The sequence below is a fragment of the Coenobita brevimanus genome, chromosome 87 (assembly GCF_032717465.1).
Source record: "Coenobita brevimanus isolate Jiangsu-jjx chromosome 87, ASM3271746v2, whole genome shotgun sequence".
Taxonomy (NCBI): Eukaryota; Metazoa; Arthropoda; class Malacostraca; order Decapoda; family Coenobitidae; genus Coenobita; species Coenobita brevimanus.
Genome location: NC_137040.1, coordinates 24,073,158 through 24,096,825, shown reverse-complemented (window position 1 = coordinate 24,096,825; position 23,668 = coordinate 24,073,158). Strand labels below are relative to the sequence as shown.

The 23,668-nt window shown below is 41.6% G+C and overlaps 1 protein-coding gene across 2 annotated transcripts in view; it reads right to left on the bottom strand.

The window, feature by feature from the left end:
• Nucleotides 1-490: 490 nt before the first annotated feature.
• Nucleotides 491-23,668, bottom strand: part of cbc (protein CLP1 homolog) — a 45,202-nt gene continuing 22,024 nt past the window's right edge. The window contains exons 6-9 of one of the 2 annotated variants that reach the window (XM_080280998.1): nt 19,140-19,327; nt 13,904-14,123; nt 10,446-10,536; nt 491-1,714 (exon numbers count right to left, since the gene is read on the bottom strand). In XM_080280998.1, the coding sequence (XP_080137124.1) occupies nt 1,603-1,714; nt 10,446-10,536; nt 13,904-14,123; nt 19,140-19,327 (611 nt within the window). In that variant the 3' untranslated portion in view covers nt 491-1,602. The remainder of the gene's footprint in view (nt 1,715-10,445; nt 10,537-13,903; nt 14,124-19,139; nt 19,328-23,668) is intronic. The other variant, XM_080281000.1, reaches the window with a different exon arrangement.

Sequence of the window (23,668 nt, the reverse complement as noted above, 5' to 3'; positions counted from 1 at the left end):
AAAGACAACACACAGCTGCATGCACGGCCTCCTGACATCCACCCTTCTGAATCCTATCTCCCTTATAAGGACAGGGTCCACCTGGCCAGGCTGAGATGTGGGAACCATCCAGCCCTCTTAAGCTACCAGAAGAGGCTGGATGACTCCGTTGCTGATGCCTGTACAGGATGCAACACAGCACCCCATACTATTAAGCACATTATGGAAGACTGCACTGCACACAATCACCTAGCCAACAACACAACATACACTCTTTGAGAGTTCTGTGGGAAAGCCTGGTCTCGGCCATGGCCTTCCTAAGGGACTCGGGGCTGTTCGGCCAGACTGCCTAGGGAACAACAACAACTATGATGCCTGGTGGTTTAGTGGGTAAATAAGGTACTCCAACCAGACTGAGCATATGTAAGTCCAAGGGGTGGTTGGGGTTTATTGCTCATGTAATGCCACTCAGGGATGAGTGAGACTGGCCACTTTCATCTTAAATGTCAGGATCAACTTACCTAGCCCCGGGCTCCTAAGCTCCTCATGGGGCAATACAGGATTAGATGATGTATGTATGTATGATCTGGAGAGAGTAGTGAACAAAGGAAAAGTATCAATAGGTTTAGTGCAAGTGAAGGTAAAAGAATTTCAACAGTCCACACCACACTGTGGCAGTTGTCACAAGGAATGAATGTTGAAAAGAATGACTAAAAAGTTTTGGAAAAAAAGTGCATGGCAGGATGACAGAGAAACAAAAAAATGGCTTGAAAGAATCAAGTGCATCATTATATCTGTAGGGCACCTTTAGATCTTGTAAAAAAAAAGTGTTGGTAGCCAATGTTCATATGCTCTGGCAACACATTTTATTTTATGCTGGTTTTGTAAGGATTAAATTGTGCTGTACTTCACAAAAGCTTATTCCATTAACTCCTTCAACCTGAGGATGTCTTTATTTATTTTTTTTTATTTTTATTTATTTTTTTTTTTTTTACTCAACTCAGAGAATTTCTAACTCTAAAAATTAAACACAGCCTTCATGAACCCCTTCTATGGGAAAATTACCTGGAAGTTAACTAAAAAAGATGTCACTGGATTTGAGAGGTTAATAACTACAACAAGTACTAAACAGCTTCAACCATGAAGTAGTGCAAAATTGAAGAAATAAATAAATAAAAAATATGACTAAACCATAAATTTCAGGATTAATAAGAAGGTTGTGTCATTCCAGCCACCTGAGAGGAAGTTTGAAAATGAACCCAAGTAAGAAACTGCCAAAGATATTGTTATTGTACTCTGAGATCCATCTGGACATCAATCCAATGCACTGACAGACACCAGCCACTTCAGCTGGGCACTCCCAGAGACCGTCTGTAATGGCTATGTTGGAGGATTGTCCGTGCTGTGAAAGTGAGCTGCATGCAATGATTAAGTGTGCAGTAATGTGGGGAGTGCACTATAGTGAGGACACAGTGGACTGCTTCTGAGTTGTATTTTGTGTTGGTACTGAAGCAGGTAGTGGTGATAAACAATGAAAATTATGATAATAATGATATGCTATTTTCAACATACGAATATTTTAATGAGATGTCATGTGGTATGAAACAAAACAGTTTAATGACCTTAGTTGGAATCCATAAACTGAATGTCTGTCAGAATAAAAATAGTTTTTGGTAATGGTTTAGGCTGGGGTGAGAGCACTTTCATCATCTTGGACTCTTCATCTACATCTAACCTGTAAGAAAACAGATAAAATGTCAGAATACAGTAAAAGGAATAGTGTCAATTTATCATATACTACACTAAAAATTATTACTGTATATACAGAAATTAATGTGTTAATAGTATTCTTCATCAAAAGTGTTCATGTGACGTAGTAAGTACAGGAGTATCTTCTCCCCTTTTGAGAAATAGGAGAAAGTTATCTACAGTGAAGAGAAGTAAATACATTAACCCTTACAAACTACTAATGTATTATTATTATTATTATTATTATTACCACTGCTACTATTACTGTTGCTACAACAATACTTCTCTCTTTATTTTTTTTTTGCTATCTCCGGATAATTTTTTCTTTCCAACTCATGAGAGACTCTTGAACTGGAAGAGGTTAGATTGTTTTCACTCATCCCTTCATTACTAAAGCACTTTCCGAAGAATAAATATGTTCAGTACCATCAAGAATAAATGACATATATGTCATCAGAGGGAATGAAGAAAATAAAAGTTAATTACATGACTCAAAAACTGAATGCACGAGTGGATGGAGTGGTTGGTCAGTGGGGTGTGCCAGCTGAAGTAGATGGGAATGGTAGTGCTTTGGTGGACATCTGTGCTGGTAAGGGGTTGGCAATAGCCAACACCTACTTTCGGCATAAGATGATCCACCGGATACATGGAGAGTAATGAGGAGGATGGATGGTGAACTTGTTGAACGAAAGGCAATGATAGACTATGTGTGTGTGGATGAGCAAATGAGAAGACCAGTGTTGGATGCAAGAGTGTGGAGAGGGTGGGGGAATGGAGTCTTGGACCATCACTTAGTGATGTCCAAGGTAAAGCTGCAAAGAAATTGGTTGAAGAGACGAAGGGGAAGACAGGAGGAAACAGCTCCTGTGAGGAGTGAAGACTTTGCAAGATAGTGAGAAAATGGCAGAGTATAAGAGCATAGTGGAAGAAAGATTGGGAAGGTATGAGCTAGAGCAGATGGAAGGGGTGGAAGACGTATGTAAGATATTCACAGAAGAGATAGGTGCAGCGTGTGAGGTGGTTTGTGAAGTGAGGGGGAGATGCAAGGGTTTGCAAGGGACAGCATGGTGGAATGATGAGGTGAAACGAGCTGTGGAACAAAAGGAGAAGGCATATAGTGAATGGTTAGCGAGTAGAGATAGGGGAGAAGATGAGAGAGAGAAGAGAGAGGTATATGTGAGCAGGAGAAAGGAGGTGAAGAGACTAGTGAAGGAGAGTAAGAAGAAAGTGGATGAAGAGTTTGGGAGGAATCTGAGTGTGAAATGGAGGGAGAGTAAGAAATTGTTTTGGAAGGAGGTAAAGAAAGTAAGGCAGTGTGAAAGGGGAAATAGTAGGGGAGTGAAAGATAGGAATAATAGATTGTTGGTGGAGAAGAGAGAGAAATTGAGGAGATGGAAGGAGGACTTTGAGGATTTGTTGAATGTAGAGAGTGAGAGCAGTGCGAGTATAAGTGGTTGGGGAATGGCTGGGAGAAGAAGAGATGAGAGGAGGGAGGAAGAGATCAGTAGGGTGGAAGTAGTGGAAGCAATGAAGATCAAGATGGGAAAGGCCCCAGGAATTGATGGAGAGTGTGGTGAAATGCTGAGGTATGGAGGTGAGATTGTTCTGAAGTGGATATGGAAGTTGTGTAGATTGGCTTGGGAAGAGGGAAGGGTTCCAGAGGACTGGAAATCAGGTATAATTGTTTCTTTATACAAAGGAAATGGGGAGAGAGAAGTATGTGGTGACCATAGGGGTATTTGCCTTCTTAGTGTGACTGGAAATATATTTAGGAGAATACTCATTGATAGAGTTAGGCATATGACAGAGGAGCTAGTTGGAGAAGAACAAGGGGGATTTAGGAAGGGAAAAGGATGTGTAGATCAGATATTTTTTCTAAGATGTTTAGTGGAGAAGTATCTAGAGAAGGGAAAGAAAGTGTATGCTGCCTTCATGGACTTGGAGAAAGCTTATGGCAGAACAGATAGGCAAGGTATGTGGAAGGTACCAGTATTAAGAATATATGGAGTGGAGGGGATTTTGTTAAGTGCTGTGAAGAGTATGTACGAATGAGCTAGGGCTACAGTGCGAGTGGATGGTGAGCTGAGTGAGTTCTTTGATCTCAATGTGGAACTGAGACAGGGCTGTGTGATGTCTCCATGGCTGTTTAACATATACATAGATGGGGTTGTAAAGGAGTTGCAAGGTAGGGCAGTGGATGTGGGGGTGGCTTTAATGAATGAGGATGAGATTTGGAAGATTCTGATGTTGCTGTTTGCTGATGATACAGTATTGTTGAGTGAAGATGAATGGGAGCTGCAAGGTTTGGTGAATGAGTTTTGGACAGTGTGTAGGAAGAGGAAGCTGAAAGTTAATGTAAACAAAAGTAAAGTTAGGGTGTTTGAGAGGAATGAAGTCAGAATGTACAATGAGATTGGATGGTGAGGATATGGAGAATGTGAGTGCATTCAAGTACTTGGGCAGTGTGATGAGTAAGGATGGAACTTTGGGGGAGGAAGTGGATGAAAGGGTACAGCAGGGAAGGAAGGTTGTTGGTGTACTGAAAGCAGTGATGAGAAATAGGGAGGTGCGTATGGAAGTTAAGAAGTCACTGCATGATAGTACTGTGATCCCTACCCTGACGTATGGAAGCGAGGCGTGGACCTTGCAAGAGGGGAACAAGTCAAGAGTGAGAGCAGTGGAAATGAGTTACTTGAGAGAAGCATGTGGAGTGACATGGAGGGACAGGCTGATGAATGAAGAAGTGAAGGAACATTGTGGGGTGGATGTGCATGAGGTTGAGAAGATTAGGAGAAATACACTGAGGTGGTTTGGACATGTGGAGAGCATGAAGAATGAGACTGACTAAGAACGTGTATGCAGGTGAGGTGGAGGGAGGGAGAGGGAGGGGTAGACCGAGGATGAGGTGGAGGGATGGAATTGAGGGGTAGACCGAGGATGAGGTGGAGGGATGGAATTGAGGGGTAGACCGAGGATGAGGTGGAGGGATGGAATTGAGGGGTAGACCGAGGATGAGGTGGAGGGATGGAATTGAGGGGTATATGAGGGAGGGGGGGGGATGAGTTGGGGGAAGGGTAGTCAAATGGTGGGTGACAGAGTGACTTGGAGGCGTTTTGTCTGCGGCCACCCTTTGCGGGATTAGGGCGTCGGGCTATAGATCAATAGATGGATAGTAAAAACTGATGTAACATGCGGCTGGACAAGAGGACCACCAAGACATAAAGTAACTTGGTGGTGGGATGAGGGTGTAGAAGCTGCAATTAAGGGGAAAAGAAGGCTTTTCCGGGAATGGAAGAAGGGTGGTAGCAAAGAGGAATATTTGGCTGCCAAGCGTAGGACTAGAAGAGAGGTATACAGGGCAAAGTCTGAGTCACAGAGACAATTACTTGATAACCTAAATCATGGGGGAAGGAAAAATATATTTAGGGTGGCAGGTCAGGTGAAGAGGGATAATTGGGATATCATAGGTGAGCAGTGTGTGAAGAATGATGAAGGAAGGGTAGTGGTGAACAGTGAGGATATTAAAGATGCATGGAGAGAGCATTATAACCGGTTGTTGAATGAGGAGTTTGACTGGGACAGGGAAGGTTTGGAGCCAGCAGATCCAGTGTCTGGCCCTTGGCCTTTCTTTGATTGATACTGCTACTGTGAGTGAGGCAATAGGCAGGATGAGGGTGGGGAAGGCAGCAGGTGTGTCTGGGTTGACTGCCTAAATGTTGAAGGCCTCAGGCGATATAGGGGTGAGTTTAGTCACTGACCTGATAAATAGGATTATTTATGAGTGTGTTGTCCCAGATGATTGGCTGAAGAGTGTAATTGTAAATGTGTATAAAGGGAAGGGTGATGCCCTGGAAAGAGGAAATTATAGAGGTATAAAGCTTTTAGATCAGATAATGAAGGTAATGGAGAGTTTTAGAAGGTATGATTAGAGAAGGAGTGAATATTGATGAGATGCAGTTTGGGTTTATGCCAGGTAGGGGGACCACTGATGCCATTCATTGTTCGACAGCTTCAGGAAAAATATTTTGGTAGGAGAAGGGATCTTTATTTTGTTTTTGTTGATTTGGAAAAGGCCTTTGACAGAGTCCCTAGAGAGGTGGTGAAGTGGGCAATGAGAAAGCTTGGCTTGGAGGAGTGGCTGGTTAGGGTGGTTATGGCCATGTATGTGGGTGCTCACACCCAGGTAAGAGTGAATGGAGATTTCAGTGATGAGTTTTCTGTGAATCTTGGTGTGCATCAGGGGTCAGTCTTGAGTCCCATGTTGTTTATCATGGTCCTTGAAGCCCTTTCACGTGACTTTAGAAACGGACTCCCGTGGGAGTTGTTGTATGCTGATGATTTGGTGTTGATTGCAGAGAATGAAAGGGAGGCGGAGGAAAGGTTTAGGAAGTGGAGAGATGGTATGGGGCAAAAGGGTTTAAGGGTAAATGCAGATAAAACTAAAGTGATGATATCTAGGGTTGGTGGCGGTACTGTCAAAGGCGAGGGAGAGTGGCCATGTGCAGTTTGCCACAAGGGCGTGGGAAGTAATTCCATCTTGTGCGGCGTGTGTGATAAATGGGTGCATAAGAGATGTAGTGGTATCAGAGGTAGACTGCGAGATAATGCTGATTTTATGTGTACGGCGTGCCGGGGTGAGCAAGTGGAGATAGTCAGACGTGAAAGGACTGAACTAGCTGGTGAATCTCTTGAGTGTGTGGAAGAGTTTTGTTATTTGGGAGACATGTTGTGTGCTGGAGGTGGGGCTGGAGCTAGCTCTGTGGCTAGGGTGAGACGTGGTTGGAAGAAGTTCAAGGAGCTCTTGCCTCTCCTGACATTGAGAGGGCTCTCCCTACGTGCTAAGGGGTCTTTGTATGCAGTGAGACCTGGGCAGTGAAGGAGGAAGATATTCGCCGGCTCAGACGTACAGAAATGACAATGATTAGGTGGATGTGCAGTGCGTCCCTGCGTCCAAGGCCTGGAGGGGCTGGGTTTACAATGAAAGAGTTGAGAGGTAGGATGGGACTGGAGTGTATTGGTGTTGTGATGAAGAGAGGTAGATTGAGGTGGTTTGGACATGTGGAGAGGATGGGGGATGATAATTGGGTGAGGAAGGTGAGAAGTGTTAATATTGGGGGTGGGGTTATGAGGGGTAGACCGAGAAAGACATGGGACGAGGTCATTAAGTGTGACTTTAGGGTTAAGGGACTGAACAGGGAGGCTGCAATGGATCGTGCAGTGTGGAGAGCCGCCATTACGTGACCAAGGCCGACACATGCAAGCATGTTGGAGCCTTTAAAAACGAAACAAAACGATTCAGTAAAGAGAAAAACAGGGTGATGGACTAATTTTTATACTCTCTCCATACACACACATCAAACAGCAAGACTGGTGTAATAAGGTGCAATAAAACATAACTGCACTAACATTAGAGATGTGCCAATACCAAGATGCTGGCCGATGCCAATACCCACTTTTCAGCCGATACCGATACTCTGATACTAACAAATGGCCCATACTTTGCCGATACCCAATACTTTTTTATTTTTATTTTATTTATTTGATTTTATTTTGATTTATTTGATGCCGGTAACGTGAGTGTTGTTAATGCAGGAGCAATATAGTAATCGATATATAATATTAATATATGATAATGTTACATCATACATGTGATTATACTGTAATATCATAACCATCTGTTTATAAGTGTCATGAAACATGAGTGTCTTGAATCACATAATAAACCAGAAAAGTATCAGAGTATCAGCCATATTTTTACCTTGCCGATACCAATACTACAAAAAAAAAAAAAAAAAAAAAAAAAAAAAAAAAAAAAAAAGGTCGATACTGCCAATACCGATATTATTGGGACATCCCTAACTAACATAAAGTAAAAGCTTATTAATTTAGCCTAATGATGTCTTCCTGCTATCTCCATACCATTCTACTCAGCTTAGGAAAGACTTCTCAAAGTGAACGGATTACTGAAGGCTATATCTACTACCAGAAGCTCAAAAATTCTCTCCCAGGCTAAATAAAAATCATCTGGGGAAAAGAATTAAGAAAAAAAAAAAAAAAAAAATCACTGGAGGGAACGGGTTAAAATTTCATCTGGATGGCAAAACTAAAAGTTAAAAAATATTTAATCAAACTGAAGGGCTTAATGGTAAACAGGAAAGAAAGAAAATATGAAAGAAGGAAAAGAGAGAAAGAATGAAAGAGAAAGAAAGAAAGCATCAGCAAAGGCTACCGATTCTCATAAAGACAAACTGAACAGAGAGAAAGAGCTGTATTCACATCAACTTGGAAGATTTCTATAGTTAGTTTGTTTTCATCTGAGGGAACTGGATGACTCAACATGAATACTGGGTTGCATTTGCATGAAATTCATTGTGCTGTAGTTATGATGTATGAATGAGTCTCCTTGGCTAACAGTCAAAACAAACTTCCAATCTGGGAGCACCTAACCGTCAACTGAGCTAAAAGGGATTCATGATCTTTGGGGGGGGGGGGGGACTATAACACCTCTTCCTTAACCCTTTCAATCCCATGACATAATTTTAATTTCATTCTTGTTATCATCACATGAATATTATTCACTTCAGAGACTTCTGGAACCAATGAGGTTAGATAATAAACCAGAAAAGTATCAGAGTATCAGCCATATTTTTACCTTGCCGATACCAATACTACAAAAAAAAAAAAAAACAAAAAAAAAAAAAGGTCGATACTGCCAATACCGATATTATTTGGACATCCCTAACTAACATAAAGTAAAAGCTTATTAATTTAGCCTAATGATGTCTTCCTGCTATCTCCATACCATTCTACTCAGCTTAGGAAAGACTTCTCAAAGTGAACGGATTACTGAAGGCTATATCTACTACCAGAAGCTCAAAAATTCTCTCCCAGGCTAAATAAAAATCATCTGGGGAAAAGAATTAAGAAAAAAAAAAAAAAAAAAAAATCACTGGAGGGAACGGGTTAAAATTTCATCTGGATGGCAAAACTAAAAGTTAAAAAATATTTAATCAAACTGAAGGGCTTAATGGTAAACAGGAAAGAAAGAAAATATGAAAGAAGGAAAAGAGAGAAAGAATGAAAGAGAAAGAAAGAAAGCATCAGCAAAGGCTACCGATTCTCATAAAGACAAACTGAACAGAGAGAAAGAGCTGTATTCACATCAACTTGGAAGATTTCTATAGTTAGTTTGTTTTCATCTGAGGGAACTGGATGACTCAACATGAATACTGGGTTGCATTTGCATGAAATTCATTGTGCTGTAGTTATGATGTATGAATGAGTCTCCTTGGCTAACAGTCAAAACAAACTTCCAATCTGGGAGCACCTAACCGTCAACTGAGCTAAAAGGGATTCATGATCTTTGGGGGGGGGGGGGACTATAACACCTCTTCCTTAACCCTTTCAATCCCATGACATAATTTTAATTTCATTCTTGTTATCATCACATGAATATTATTCACTTCAGAGACTTCTGGAACCAATGAGGTTAGATAGTTTTTTTTTTTTTTTTTTTTTTTTAACCCATCGAATATAAGAATTCTATCCTAACTGAATGTAACTGTGCGGAGGCAGCAGCGATAAATAAGAAAAATGTCATCAGACTGAAGGGGTTAATGATTTATTTTGCATACTATCTGTATACCTTAGTATTCTGTAGATGTTACTTATGTCACTTTAACCCTTACGACTCAATATAGTACAATATTCTGTATTTTATTCTTCTATGCAGCTCATGATTTTTTTTCTCTTTTAACTGGATGGGGTAAATTTTGTATTCATTTCTGCAAACTGCAATTTAATTCAATACAGGATCTGGTTCTGACTAGGACATATCTGGTACCTTGACAGAGGTCAATTAAAACTGAACTTCCCACATTTTTTTTGTTTAAGTAAATAATACAATATACAGTAGTAGATACTGACCTGGAAATTTGCTTAACCATGTTTAGTATGCCCCCTATCATCTCATCTACAAAACTAGCACTTGATGAAACAGGAAAATATGAATGATTTCATTCTTTTAAAAATTTGTAAATTTAGGATACTATGGCTGCTAAACTATTCAACATAACAACTTACAAACTGAAACTACTATAGTTCATCACATTCTCTATTACCGGTACTCACTATGACCAAAGTATCAAATGGAAATTTTATTTCTTTTTCTGGACTATATTGTAGGCCCTGAAGATTTTCTCTAAGCTGTAGTTAATGGGTTAGTACTTTCTCTCCCACAGAGTTCTTCTATGCTGACTGTATTTTTCTGGAAATAACAATATGTCATTGAACTGAAGAGGTTAATACTGACATAGATAACAAAGCTACCAGTACTGTAAGATATGGTACGATGGAGCACATCACACCCTGGTTTTACAATCACTCGATATACAGTCATTCACTTATACCATTAGTAAGAATTTAGAACTTTTTTTCATTTTACAATTTTCTTTTTTTACTTACAAAATTGCAGTGATATCCAATTTCTTGTTACATGATTAATTTTCTTACTTCTACAATCGCTACAATGCTAAATTTGTTATACAATCAGTTTTCAAAAAGGCATCCCAACTGTAATGCAAGGGTGTGCCGTATTAGCACGTCACATGCAGAAAGAGACTGGCATGGAAGAGGTACTAAATAACCTCCTATGCCTACTAGAATACAGCCCCAAGTACTGCATTATTATAAATTAACTGTGATATTCCAAGACTTACACACAAATGAAGCCTGCAACATTTGAGGTGAGAAGGTCCTCGGGTTCCGACGCTAGGCTCACCGCCAGTATGTGGTGCTTCAGTTTCACACCTTAAGAAAATAACAGAAGCCTTAAGGTTTTCCTACTGATTTTTCCTCCTCTTCCTCCTTATGATCATCATCATCATTTTCATCATCTATATCTACATCATCATCATCATAATCATCAAAATCTCCATCAACATCATCATCAATATCCCCATCATCATCATCAATACCCCTATCATCATCATCATCAATATCTCCATCATCATCATTATGATCATCATCATCAATATCCCCATAATCAACATCATCAATATTCCCATCATCATCATTAATATCCCTATCATCATTTAAAAAAAAAAAAAAAAAAAAAAATGAAAAGATCATTAAAGTTAGTAAGCTATGGACAAACTGATGAGTGAAATGGATCACATTTTCATTCATTCATCATTCAACCCCCTCAAAATTCTCAATTCCATCTCACACGCAAAAACCATCCTCACACTTTATTGATATTTATTTATTTACTTAATATATTCGTTTATTTCTACAATGCATTTCATAAATCCCCATTGAATCGAGTAATTTTCTGTGTCCCAATAGTCCATAAGTTCCATTGCCCTCATATAATTTTCAGATATCTGGTGGTCAAGTGAGTTAGGTGATCCAACCAGAAGTGACCCATATGGTTCTAATTCCAAAGGATGGTTAGGGTTTACTGCTCAGGAAATGCAAGTAACTACAGTTACTGTAGTTGGCCTGCTTTTATCCGAGGGAACTGGGCCACACTTACAACAAGTATACCAAGTCATGTTTACATAAAATTCAATAAGCCTCAGTTATGAGGTAAGAATGACTCTCCTTGGGTACCAGAAAAGGATACCCTCGAGTCTAACTACACTAAGCCATTAACCAAGCTGAAAGGAGTTAGAGATATCTGTCAGGTTAAAGTAAATGCCCCACAGTCACTCTCAAATTATTTGTCCTGACTAAGTAGTCTAGCCCTAGGCCCATACACTCCTGATGGGACAATATTTCAAGGGGGATTATGGACAGACTTAGCATATTCTTGTAGGAGAGTAATTTCACAAGTGGCCAAGTTAATAAAAGCAATACACATCATCATCATCCTGACCTTTGATGATGATGACGATGATGATGACGATGATGATGATGATGATGATGATGATGATGATGATGATGATGATGATGATGATGATGATGATGATGATGACGACGATGACGACGACGACGACGACGATGATGATGATGACGATGTGTATTTACAAAGTACAATCTAACTCCAGGTATAGCTCTTTGTCTAAATTTAGGTGAGCACTCACCACTCGAACATGTTTGTAAAGGGAATCCTTAGTCTATCCATTCATTATCCTTCTCCCCACCCTCCATTGGGAAGGTCAGAGCCCACAGAGATATTCAGTTCTGACATTTAAGGCCAGGATGACTAGACACCTGCTGAAGTAGCAATTTGTGAGAAATAAATCCCAAACAACCCTTGAGTGCAAACCCTTATGGACCATATTCTGTTGCAGCACTGTGACCCACTAGACCACATGGCATCAATTTGTTTATATGGCTACCATCCAATACAGTGTGTCAATTCGTGGGTTTCAGGAAATCCTATGGTTTGTCATTCGGTGTAGAGTCCCCTGAAGACAACACTACATTAAGTAGATGGAAGATGACCCGACGAACTACAAAACTGTCAGGAGCACTGCAGAAGCATCTATCTATCTATTGCCAGACGCCTGAATCCCATAAGGGGTGGCCACAAACAAATCGCCTCCATGTCGCCCTGTCCAACCCTATTTCACTGCCCTGCTCCCAGCTCACACCCCTCTCTCATATACCTCTCCAATCCATCCCTCCAAGTCATCCTTGGCCTCCCCCTCCTTCTCCCCCCTTCCACCTCACTCACATACACTCTCCTTATCAGCTTCTCACACTCCATCCTCTCCAAATGGCCAAACCACCTCAATGTGTTTCTCCTAATGTTTCCTATCACATCCACATCCACACCACAATGCTCCTTCACTTCCTCATTTGGCAGTCTCTCTCTCCATGTGACTCCACATGCTCCTTTCAAATACCTCATTTCCACTGCTCTCACTCTTAACTTCTGTCCCTCCAACAAAGTCCAAGCTTCACTTCCATGCTCACTTCTCTGTTTCTTATCACTAATTTCAAGGAACCAGCAACTAAAAATACGAACAAGTTGCTGCAGAAGCATCACTCCTAAAAACAAATGACCCTCATGTTATGTCCTGTTACTCTAACACACCTGACACCACCACCACACTAAGGAGATACTGTAATTCTACTAGGTGCACAATACAGATAGATTTAGTCTGCAAAAATATCGGTCTACATATCCAAGAGTAGACACAATCAAGAAGTACAAAAAGGAAAACACAAGAACTGGAGAGGCTATCACAAGGCAGCCTGTGGATAATATAAAATTATCACTACCATCACCCTTGTAACTCTCTTTGTCACTAATAACTTGGGTGGATATAACAGAATATAACTTTAAAAAGGATCTTAAAACAGATGGCGTTACAAGAAATCATCATCATCATCATTATCATCATCATCCTCAACCTCATCATCGTTATTGTTCTCCTCCTCCTCATCATCACCACTGTTGTCCTCCTCCTCCTCCTAGACAGCGGCAGCAGCAGCAGCATCTTTCACTTTTTTATCCTTTTATCATATATATTGATTGGACCCTTACTGGAAGCAGTTGTTTGCCTAACAGATAACCTTGTTACAGGTCAACAGGCCTCCTTTTATCTGTATTTCCTATGGACTCCTATATCATCATCATCATCATTACCCTGATCTTTATTCCAACTAAAGACAAGGAGGAGGCAGCTACAAAAAAAAAAAAAAACTGCAGTTCCTCTAACATCTATCCATTCATCATCTAATCCTGTGTTGCCCCACGTGGAGCATAGAAGCCCAGGGCTAGGCAAGTTGGTCCTGACATTTAAGAAGAGAGTGACCAGCCTCACTCATCCTTGAGTAGCATTACATGAACAATAAACCCCAACCACTCCTTGAATATAAACCTGCACTGGCTCAATCCAATTAGAGTGCCTTAATTACCCACTAAACTGCCAGGCACCATAATTTGGTTATACAGTATGGGTACCACCCAGCATAGTACATGATATCCTGGTGTACAGGAAACCATTTGGCTTGTCACTCAGTGTAGATTCACTCACAGGCAGAAGGAAGAGGAAAGAATGAAGGAGAGACAGAAGATGAAGGAGAGACAGAAGATGAAAGAAGGAAGATTGAGAGGACAGGGCACCCACCCGAGAGCAGCACTACATTGAATGAGTGGATGGTAAATGCCCCCACCTACCATCACTCTAGCAATTCAATAAAAACAAGCAGCCAAGCTCACCTGGTTCAATAGGCACCAACTTGGTCATGTGGTCATCAACTTTCATATCAGCGGGCATGCAAGAATCTGGCAGAGCCGGGGCCCCAATCTTGTATATCTGGAGGTGTGACATCTTGACATCGAAACTGTGAGGGTGGTATTTGGTATGAAGACCATAGTAATATTCACGTATGCGATCATCTCGTGCAGCTGCTCTCATCGATGATGTTCGTTCAACTACCTAATGTGGACGACAAAGTAGAAATTACCTTCTTTCACCGATGATGTTTGTTATACTATCTAAGATGAGAGATAATGCAGAAAACTATCCTCTAATTGATGTCATTTGCTCTACTACCTATGATGAAAGAAACAGCAAACAATTACCGGTAACTTCTCTTACTGACAATGTTTACCATTATAACCTAAGATGAAAGAAAAGTAGAAAATTAACTTCTGTCAATGAAGAAGAAGTTTGCTCTGCTACCTAAGATGAAGGAAGATGTAAAAAAAAAATAACTTACGTACAATCTGGGACAAGAGTTTATCTAGTATTTCACCTCTCTCATGTATCACCTTCCTCCGGTGACTAAAATTTCAAAGCTGAGGGTTGCTTAGTGTTTATCTGCCCATAAATCTTTTTCAGATAAGCAACCAGATGGAAAGTGACAGATATGCCCTTAGCGTAAAGCAGACCAAGAAGAATAAAGTAGTTTTTTGTTCCTTAGTGTAAAGTATAAAACCCACCATCATAATGAAAAATGTCCGATGAATAAGGTGGGATGGACCTAATTACTGTAACAGCAATCCACTAAAGTGGAAGTTCCATCAACACTAAACCCTTTTTACATCATCATCATCATCTGGACCTCCTTTCCAACCCTAAGGCGAGGTGAGGAGTTGCAACGTCCAGACAGCCAAAGTTTGCCCAATTCAATGGGCCACACTTCCATTCACTCATCATTCAAGCCCACAGAATCCTGGGTCCATCTGATAGGTGAAATGGCTTCACCACGTACTGTCTGGACGCTGTCACACTAAAACGGGGTGACAAATCCCTGGTCATGCGATTCTCCGTACAAAATTCATCCAGCCAGCTTGAACTCATGTCACTCCCTAGGCCTCAACAACTTCCACATCTCTCTCACACACTCATCCACCATATCCCTCCACCTTCCTGACCTACCTTGCCTCCTCCTTCCATCAAATTCACACAGATATACCTTTTTCACCAGTCTATTGTCGTCCATTCTCTCCACATGACCATACCATCTCAATACAATCTCTTCAATTCTGGTGTCCACAGGCTTCCTCACTCCGCATAATCCACGAATCACATTATTCCAAATCCTATCCAATCTCTGTACTCCACGTACATACCTCATCAGTCCCATCTCCACTGCTCTTACTCTTGACTTTTCATTTTCATGCCACACCACAGTCACCTCACACTTGTATGTTAAAGTTGGCACTAACACTCCTTCATGTAAGCCTTGCGCAACTGCAACACTCAAGCCTCTGTTTCTTATCAAGGCCTTGAAAGCACCAGCTACTTTTCTTTCTTGTCACTCTACTTTCCACTTCTTTTGCACATTTTCCTCTCTTTTCTATCACTGTACCCAGGTATTTGAGCTCTCTCACCAATTCTAGTCTCTCTCCATTCACTGTAACATCACACTGGGAGTCACCTTCTCTCTCAATACCGGTAACCATCATTTTACTATTTTCTACACTTACTCTCAAGACACAACGTGCAAAGACATCTACAAAACTCCGCACAAGTCTACCAAGCTCTTGTACAGTATTTTTAAGTAGTACTTCATCATCAGCATACATCAAATTTGAGATATTCTATCCATCATCATTCTTTACCAATGCCATCCCTCTCTCCACTACTCGTGTTTTTACTTCTCTCATCACCCCATCCATATACTCGTATATATTGAATAACCGTGGGGACATCACACAACCTTGTCACATGCCCACACTGATCGTGAACCATTCACTTAGATGCCCATTTACCCTTACACAGGTCTCACTACCAACATAAAAACTCCTAACATCACCTAATAGCTTATCATCTACACTGTACATATGCAAAACCTTCCACAATTCTCCTCCGCCTACTTTCTTGTACTGTATGTTTTTTCCAAATTCATCAATGCCATAAACACCTTATCTTCCTTTCACAAGCCTTCTCCACTATCTGTCTCACCGCAATTATTTGATCCACACATCCTTTCCCACTCCTAAAGCCACCCTGCTCGGCACTCACTAGGTGTTCCGATATCCCTCTTACTTCCTATGTAATAATTCATCCATATACAGTAACTTCCCTACAACACTCAATAGACTTATGCCACAATATTTCTTACAACCACTTTGCTCATCTTTATTTCTGTACAGGGGTACAATCACAACCTTTTTCCACTCTACTGGCACAGTCTCACTCATCCATGCCTTCTTACGTATCTCCAACAAGCACTTCATTCCACTCTCTCCACTACACCTAAGCACCTCTGCAAACACCTCATCAACATTAGCTGCTTTCCCATTTTTCAGCCGTTTCACAGCAGTCTTCACTTTTGTGAGTGTCTCATTTCCTGGAATGTCATTCCTTCTCTGCAACCCCCCAAACCAATCACATTTACAGCAGCTCTGCTCTCTTCATTCCCATTCATCAGACTTTCAAAAAATTCTTTTCATTTGGTCCTTACTTCATCCCCATAGATTAATAATCTACCACTTACATTTTTCTCACTTTCACATTTCTTTCCACTGTCACTTCTACAGTTCTGCACATCTTTCCAGAATAACTTCCTATTTTCACAGTAATTTGGATTTATTTTTCTTCCTAGATCATCATTTACCTCCTTCTTTTTCCTTTCCATTTGTCTCTTTATGTGCTTCTTGCTTTCAATATATGCATTTCTTAAATCAACCCCTGTCCTGTATCCACTCAAGCCACTTCTTCCTCTTTTCCTCCACTGCTCTCTTAACCTCTTCATCCCACCATGCCGTACCTTTCTTTGTTGTTACTCTTGCCATACCACACACCGCTTTAGCATTCGTAACTAAGCAATCCCTTCAGCATTCGTAACTAAGCAATCCCTATATGCATTCTACAAGCTGTCCAAATCCATGTAATTCTGATTCACTGAATCTAACTCCTCCCCTACCTTGACCCTATATTCATCTGCCATTTTTTTCATCCTCAGCTTCTCAACTTTCACTCTCTCTCCCTGACTGCTCCACTCTCTCTTGGTCCACTTCACTCCTCTCAGGGTTGATCTTGAATACCACAATCATGATCTGACAAACCTCCACATCATCCTCTCACTGCCCTCGGGTCTGCAACACTTCCCAGCATTGATTTCTCTAAAAGCACATAATCAATCAAGGTCCTTTCAACACGATCTTCATTCCCTCTATACCATGTACATTCATGTGCATCATTGTGTTTGAAATAAAAATTACAAATGCACAACCTCCTTTCCTGGCATGTCCTTCAGCTGCTTCCCATTATCATTCTGTGCAGGAACTCCATTATTACCCATTAACCATCCACTCACTCGATGCAGTGTTGCTATTGGGTGCCTGCCCTTTCCTTTCTTTATTCCAACTTTCTTTCCTTTCTTTCCATCACTCTTTCCTTTTCCATATGTCTATGAGTGACTCTACACTAAGTGACAAGCCAAATGGTTTCCTCTACACCAGGAAACCATTTACTATGCTGGGTGGTGACCATATAACCAAATTATGGTGCCTGGTGGTTTAGTGAGTAATTAAGGCGCTCCAATCGGATAGAGCTGGTGTAGGTTTATATCCAAGAGGTGGCTGGAGTTTATTGCACATGTAATGCCACTCAGGGATGTGTGAGGCTGGCAACTCTCATCTTATATGTCACGACCATCTTCCCTAACTCCAGGCTTCGACGCTCCTCATGGGGCAACACTGGATTAAATGATGATGATGATTTCACAGGACCAGTGCCCACTCTCCCATTCATGTTGCCCATTACAAACACTTTATAACTCCTGGGCATTTCTCTTACTACTTCATCCAGCTCATCCTAAAACCTGTCTTTCTCTGTCTCACTCCTGTCATCACATGGTGCATACACTGCAAACAATGCCACAATCACCTTCTCAAACTTGAACTTGACATACATACACCTCGAGTAGACACATTTGTAATCTCTCATTCCACTCTGCCACATTTTACTCATCATCAACCAAGCAACTCCTTCCTTGCATCTTCCTCGCCCATTCATGCCCGACCTTACACATTTTACGTCCTCCCACTCCTCCACTTCACACTTTCATCTTAGTTTCACACAATGCCATCATGGTATATCTTGCATTCCTGAACACATTCATTACTTCCACCCTCTTGCTCTCCTCATTCACACCTCTCACAATCTACATGGTCATGTGAATCTGCCCGTTTGGTCCTGGGCAGGTAGTGGGCCCTCCAAGGTTCTCAAAAAAATAAATAAGAAAGAAATAAAAATAATAATAATAATAATAATAAATAATCTGTGGTAGGTGGAGGTGCTCACCATCCACTTACTCAATGTAGTGCTGCCCTCAGTTGACTGCCCTTTCCTTTCTTCCTTCCTTCCTCTTCTGTCTTTACTTCATTCTTTCCTCTTCTTTCTGCCTATGGGTGAATTTACACTCACTCTTTTGACTTTCCTTCATTCTTTCCTCTTCTTCTGCCTATGTGTGACTCTACACTGAGTGATAAGCCAAGTGGTTTCCTCTATACCAGGAAACCATTTACTATGCCAGGTGTAACCATACGACCAAATTATGGCACCTGGTGGTTTACTGGGCAATTAAGGCACTCCAGTTGGACTGAGCCTGTGCATGTTTCTATCCAAGGGATGATTGGGGTTTATTGCTCTTGTAATGCCACTCAGGGATGAGTGAAGCTGGTCACTCTCATCTTAAATGTCAGGACCAACTTGCCTAGCCCTGGGCTCTTATACTCCTCATGGGGAAACACAGGATTAGATGATGATGATGATGATGATAATACTGTTAGTCCTCGTTTGATACTTTTTAATTGAGATGCTGATAAATTAATACCTTTTCTTCATTATAAAACTGTTCTGAATTCAGCAACTTGTATGTTCTTGTGCATGTCCCCCTTCAATCATAAACAAGAAGCAGGTCTCACAGCTGCTGCAACTAAAACTAACATTTGCCATGACACATCCAAGATTTTAAATGACATGATTAGAACTACTTACCCCTCCACTCTTGGGCAAAAACACAACTCTGATGAATGGAATGTCTCGTACTAGTTCATTATACAGTCTTTCCTGGTCAAGCACAATGATCACATCCACTTCAAAGGCCTGGGCTACATGGGTCAGGCTCTTGTAACCTTCATCCTTGACCCACCCACATGTGTTGATCACTACTCCTGATGATGCCACTGAAAGGGAATGCAGTGTTTAGTGCAGACAGTCCTCATTATAATTAGAGATGTTATCCAAAATATCACAATATTTTCTTTACAAACGGCAGATACTATAAACTACGGGAAACTGTCAAATAAACTTTATAGTACCAATGAAATTTTAACATGCATTTTTTTTCTGTAATTACTGGACCTGGGGGGGGGGGGGAAGTAAAAAGAAATAACAAATAAAGAGTAAAAATGGATACTGTATATTTATTCATATCATCCAATCCTACATTGCCCCATGAGGAGCATAGGAGCCTGGGGCTAGGCAAGTTGGTCCTGACATTAAGATGAGTGACCAGCCTCACTCATCCCTGAGTGGCATTACATGAGCAACAAACCCCAACCACCCCTTGGATATAAACCTTCACCGGCTCAATCCGATTGGAGCTCCCTAATTACCCACTAAACCACCAGGCGCCAAAATTTGGTTATATGGTTACCACCCAGCATCATAAATGGTTTCCTGGTGTACAGGAAACCATTTGGCTTGTCACTCAGTGTACAATAGAGTCACCCACAGGCAGAAGGAAGAGGAAAGAATGAAGGAAAGAAAGACAGAAGAGGAAGCATAAAGTCACCCATAGGCAGAAGCACGAGGAAAGAACGAAGGAAAGAAAGACAGAAGAGGATGGAAGGAAAGAAGGATGGAGGAGAGGAAAGGGCAGACACTCGAGAGCAGCACTACATTGAGTGAGTGCCCCTCCCCCCACCTGGATAATATATATATATATATATGTATGTATTTAGCAGCCATGGCTCAGTGGGTTAGAGCACTCCACTCTGACTGAAGGGTCAGAGAATTGAATCCACCCAAGGGTCATTGGTAGACATCAGGAAGGGCATCCAGTCATAAAATGCTACACGCTCCAATCCAAAAGTCCTCTACCCAAGGGCAACGCCTTAGCCCTTCAGGGATACCTGGCATAAAACCAATTTTTTTCTTAAATTTATTTTATATATAGTTTAGTGGGTAATTATTGCGCTCCAGTTGGATTAAGCCGGTGAAGGTTTATATCCAAAGGGTGGTTGGGGTTGACTGCTCATGTAATGCCACTCAGGGATGAGTGAGGCTGGTCACTCTCATCTTAAATGCCAAGACCAACTTGCCTAGCCCCGGGCTCCTACGCTCCTCATGGGACAACATAGGATTGGATGATGGATGGATGGATATATATATATGTTGAGACCAACTGCCTAGCCCCAGGCTCCTACGCTCCTCATGGGGCAATGTAGGATTGGATGATGGATGGATGGATATATATATATATATATGTCGAGACCAACTGCCTAGCCCCGGGCTCCTACGCTCCTCATGGGGCAGTGTAGGATTGGATGATGGATGGAGGGATATATATATATATATATATATATCTCCATCCATCATCCAATCCTATGTTGTCCCATGAGGAGCGTAGGAGCCAGGGGCTAGGCAAGTTGGTCCTGGCATTTAAGATGAGAGTGACCAGCCTCACTCATCCCTGAGTGGCATTACGTGAGCAATAAACCCCAACCACCCATTGGATATAAACCTTCACCGACTCAATCCGATTGGAGCACAGTTATTACCCACTAAACCACCAGGTGCCCAAATTTGGTTATATGATTACCACCCAGTGTAGTAAATGGTTTCCTGTTGTACAGGAAACCATTTGGCTTGTCACTCAGTGTAGAGTCACCCACAGGCAGAAGGAAGAAGAAAAAATGAAGGAAAAAAAGACACAAGAGGGAGTGTAAAGTCACCTGCAGGCAGAAGAAAGAGGAAAGATCTATCTATCTGTCTATCTATTGCCAGACGCCTCAATCCCGTCTGGGGTGGCCACAAACAAATCGCCTCCATGTCGTCCTGTCCCCCACCATTTCACTGCCCTGCTCCAAACTCACCCCCCCCCTCTCTCATATACCTCTCCACCCCATCCCTCCATCTCATCCTCGGCCTCCTCCTCCCTCTTCCCCCCTCCACCTCACTCACATACAATCTCTTTGTCAGTCTTTCATCCTCCATGCTCTCCACATGGCAAACCACCTCAGTGTGTTCCTCATAACGCTTCCTATCACATCCACATCAACACCACAACACTCCTTTATATCCTCATTCATCAGCCTGTCTCTCCATGTGACTCCACAGGCTCCTCTTAAATAACTCATTTCCACTGCTCTCACTCTTGACTTGTGTCTTTCCAACAACGTCCAAGCTTCACTTCCATATGTAAAGAGTTGGTATCACATTACTGTCATGTAGTAACTTTTTCACTTCCATGCTCACTTCCCTGTTTCTTATCACTGCTTTCAAGGAACCGGCAACCTTTCTTCCCTGCTGTACCCTTTCAAGCACTTCACCCTCCAAACCTCCATCCTTACTCATCACACTACCCAAATACTTAAATGTACTCACATTTTCCAATTCCTCACCATCCAACCTCGCTGTACATTCACTGACTTCACCTCTCTCAAAGACCATCACTTTACTCTCCCCTCATTCACCTTTAGATTCTGTTTCTTACACACTCTCCCAAACTCATCCTCCAAGCCTTGCAGCTCTCCTTCGTCTTCACTCAACAACACAGTATCATCTGCAAACAACAGTACAGGGAGTTTCCAAACACTACCCTCTCTCACCAGGGCCACTCCAACATCCACTACCCTACCTTGTACCTCTTTTATTACCCCATCCATGTACAGATTGAACAACCACTGAGACATGACACATCCCTGTTTCAACCCAACCTTCAAAGAGAAAAACTCACTTAGTTCACCATCCACATGCACTGCAGCCTTAGCACCTTCATACATACTCTCACAGCATTCAACAACTTCCCATCTACTCCATATATTCTTAATACTTTCCACAATCCTTGTATATCCACCCTGTCATATGCTTTCTCCAAATCCATGAAAGCTGCATACAACTTCTTTCCTTTCTCTAGAAACTTTTCGACTAAAGATCTAAGAATGAATATGTGATCTACACAACCTTTTCCCTTCCTAAAGCCTCCCTGTTCTTCTCCAACTAATTCCTCTGTTTTCTCTAACTCTGTCAATAAGTATCCTACCATACACTTTTCCTATTATACTAAGAAGACAAATGCCCCTATGATTACCACACACTTCTTTTTCCCCTTTTCCTTTGTACAAGGGAATAATTATACCTGACTTCCAATCCTCCGGGACTCTACCTTCCTCCCAGGCCAATCTGCACATCTTCCACATCCATTCTACTACTATCTCTCCCCCATGGTTCAGAATTTCACCACACACTCCATCAATTCCTGGGGCTTTCCCCAATTTCACTTTCTTCATTGCTTCCACAACTTCTATCCTATTGATTTCTTCCTGTCTTCTCACCTCCCTCCTTCTCCCAGCCATTCCCCAGCCACTTATACTTGCACTACTTCTATCCTGTATGTTCAACAATTCCTTAAAGTGTTCTCTCCATCTGCTCACTTTTTCACCCTTCTCCACTAGTAATCTACCATTTTTATCTTTCATTCCCCTGCTAACCTCACTTCCACCCTGTCTTACTCTCTTCACCTCTTTCCAGAACGTTTTCTTACAGTCCCTCCACTTTACACTCAAATTCCTTCCAAATTCCTCATCCACTCTATTCTTACTCTCTCTTACTAATCTTTTCACCTGTCTCATTCTTTCTACATATAACTCTCTCTTCTGCCTCTCAACTTCTTCCACGCCCCTATTTCTCATCCATTCCTTGTATGCTTTCTTCTTTTGTGCCACAGCCTGTCTCACCTCTTCAGTCCACTACGCTGTTCCTTGCACCCCCCTCCGTCTTCTCTTCCTCCCACACATTACATCACATGCTGCACATATTTCTTCTGTAAATATCCTACACACACCTTCCACGCCCCCCATCTGCTCCAATTCATTTTTGCCCAATCATTCCTCCACTTCTCTCTTATACTCTGCCTTTTTCTCATCCTCTTGTAACCTTTCCACTCTCCTTGGAACTACTTCTTCCTCTCGACTTTCCCTTCTTCTATTTCTCTATCTTACTTGGATCCTAATTCTGGCCACCACCAAGCAGTGGTCAGAAAGTCCACTCCCCCAACCTCTATAAGGTCTTGCATCCATTACACATCTTCGCATCCTTTCATCCACACACACATAATCAGTCATTGCCTTCCTTTCATTCAGTTCACCACCCACCCTTCTCATCACTCGCCACGTATACCTGTGGATCATTTTATGCCTGAAGACGGTATTGGCTATCACCAACCCCCTCCCAGCACAAATGTCCACTAACGCACTGCCATTCTCATCTATCTCAGCAGGCACACCCCACTCACCAACTAT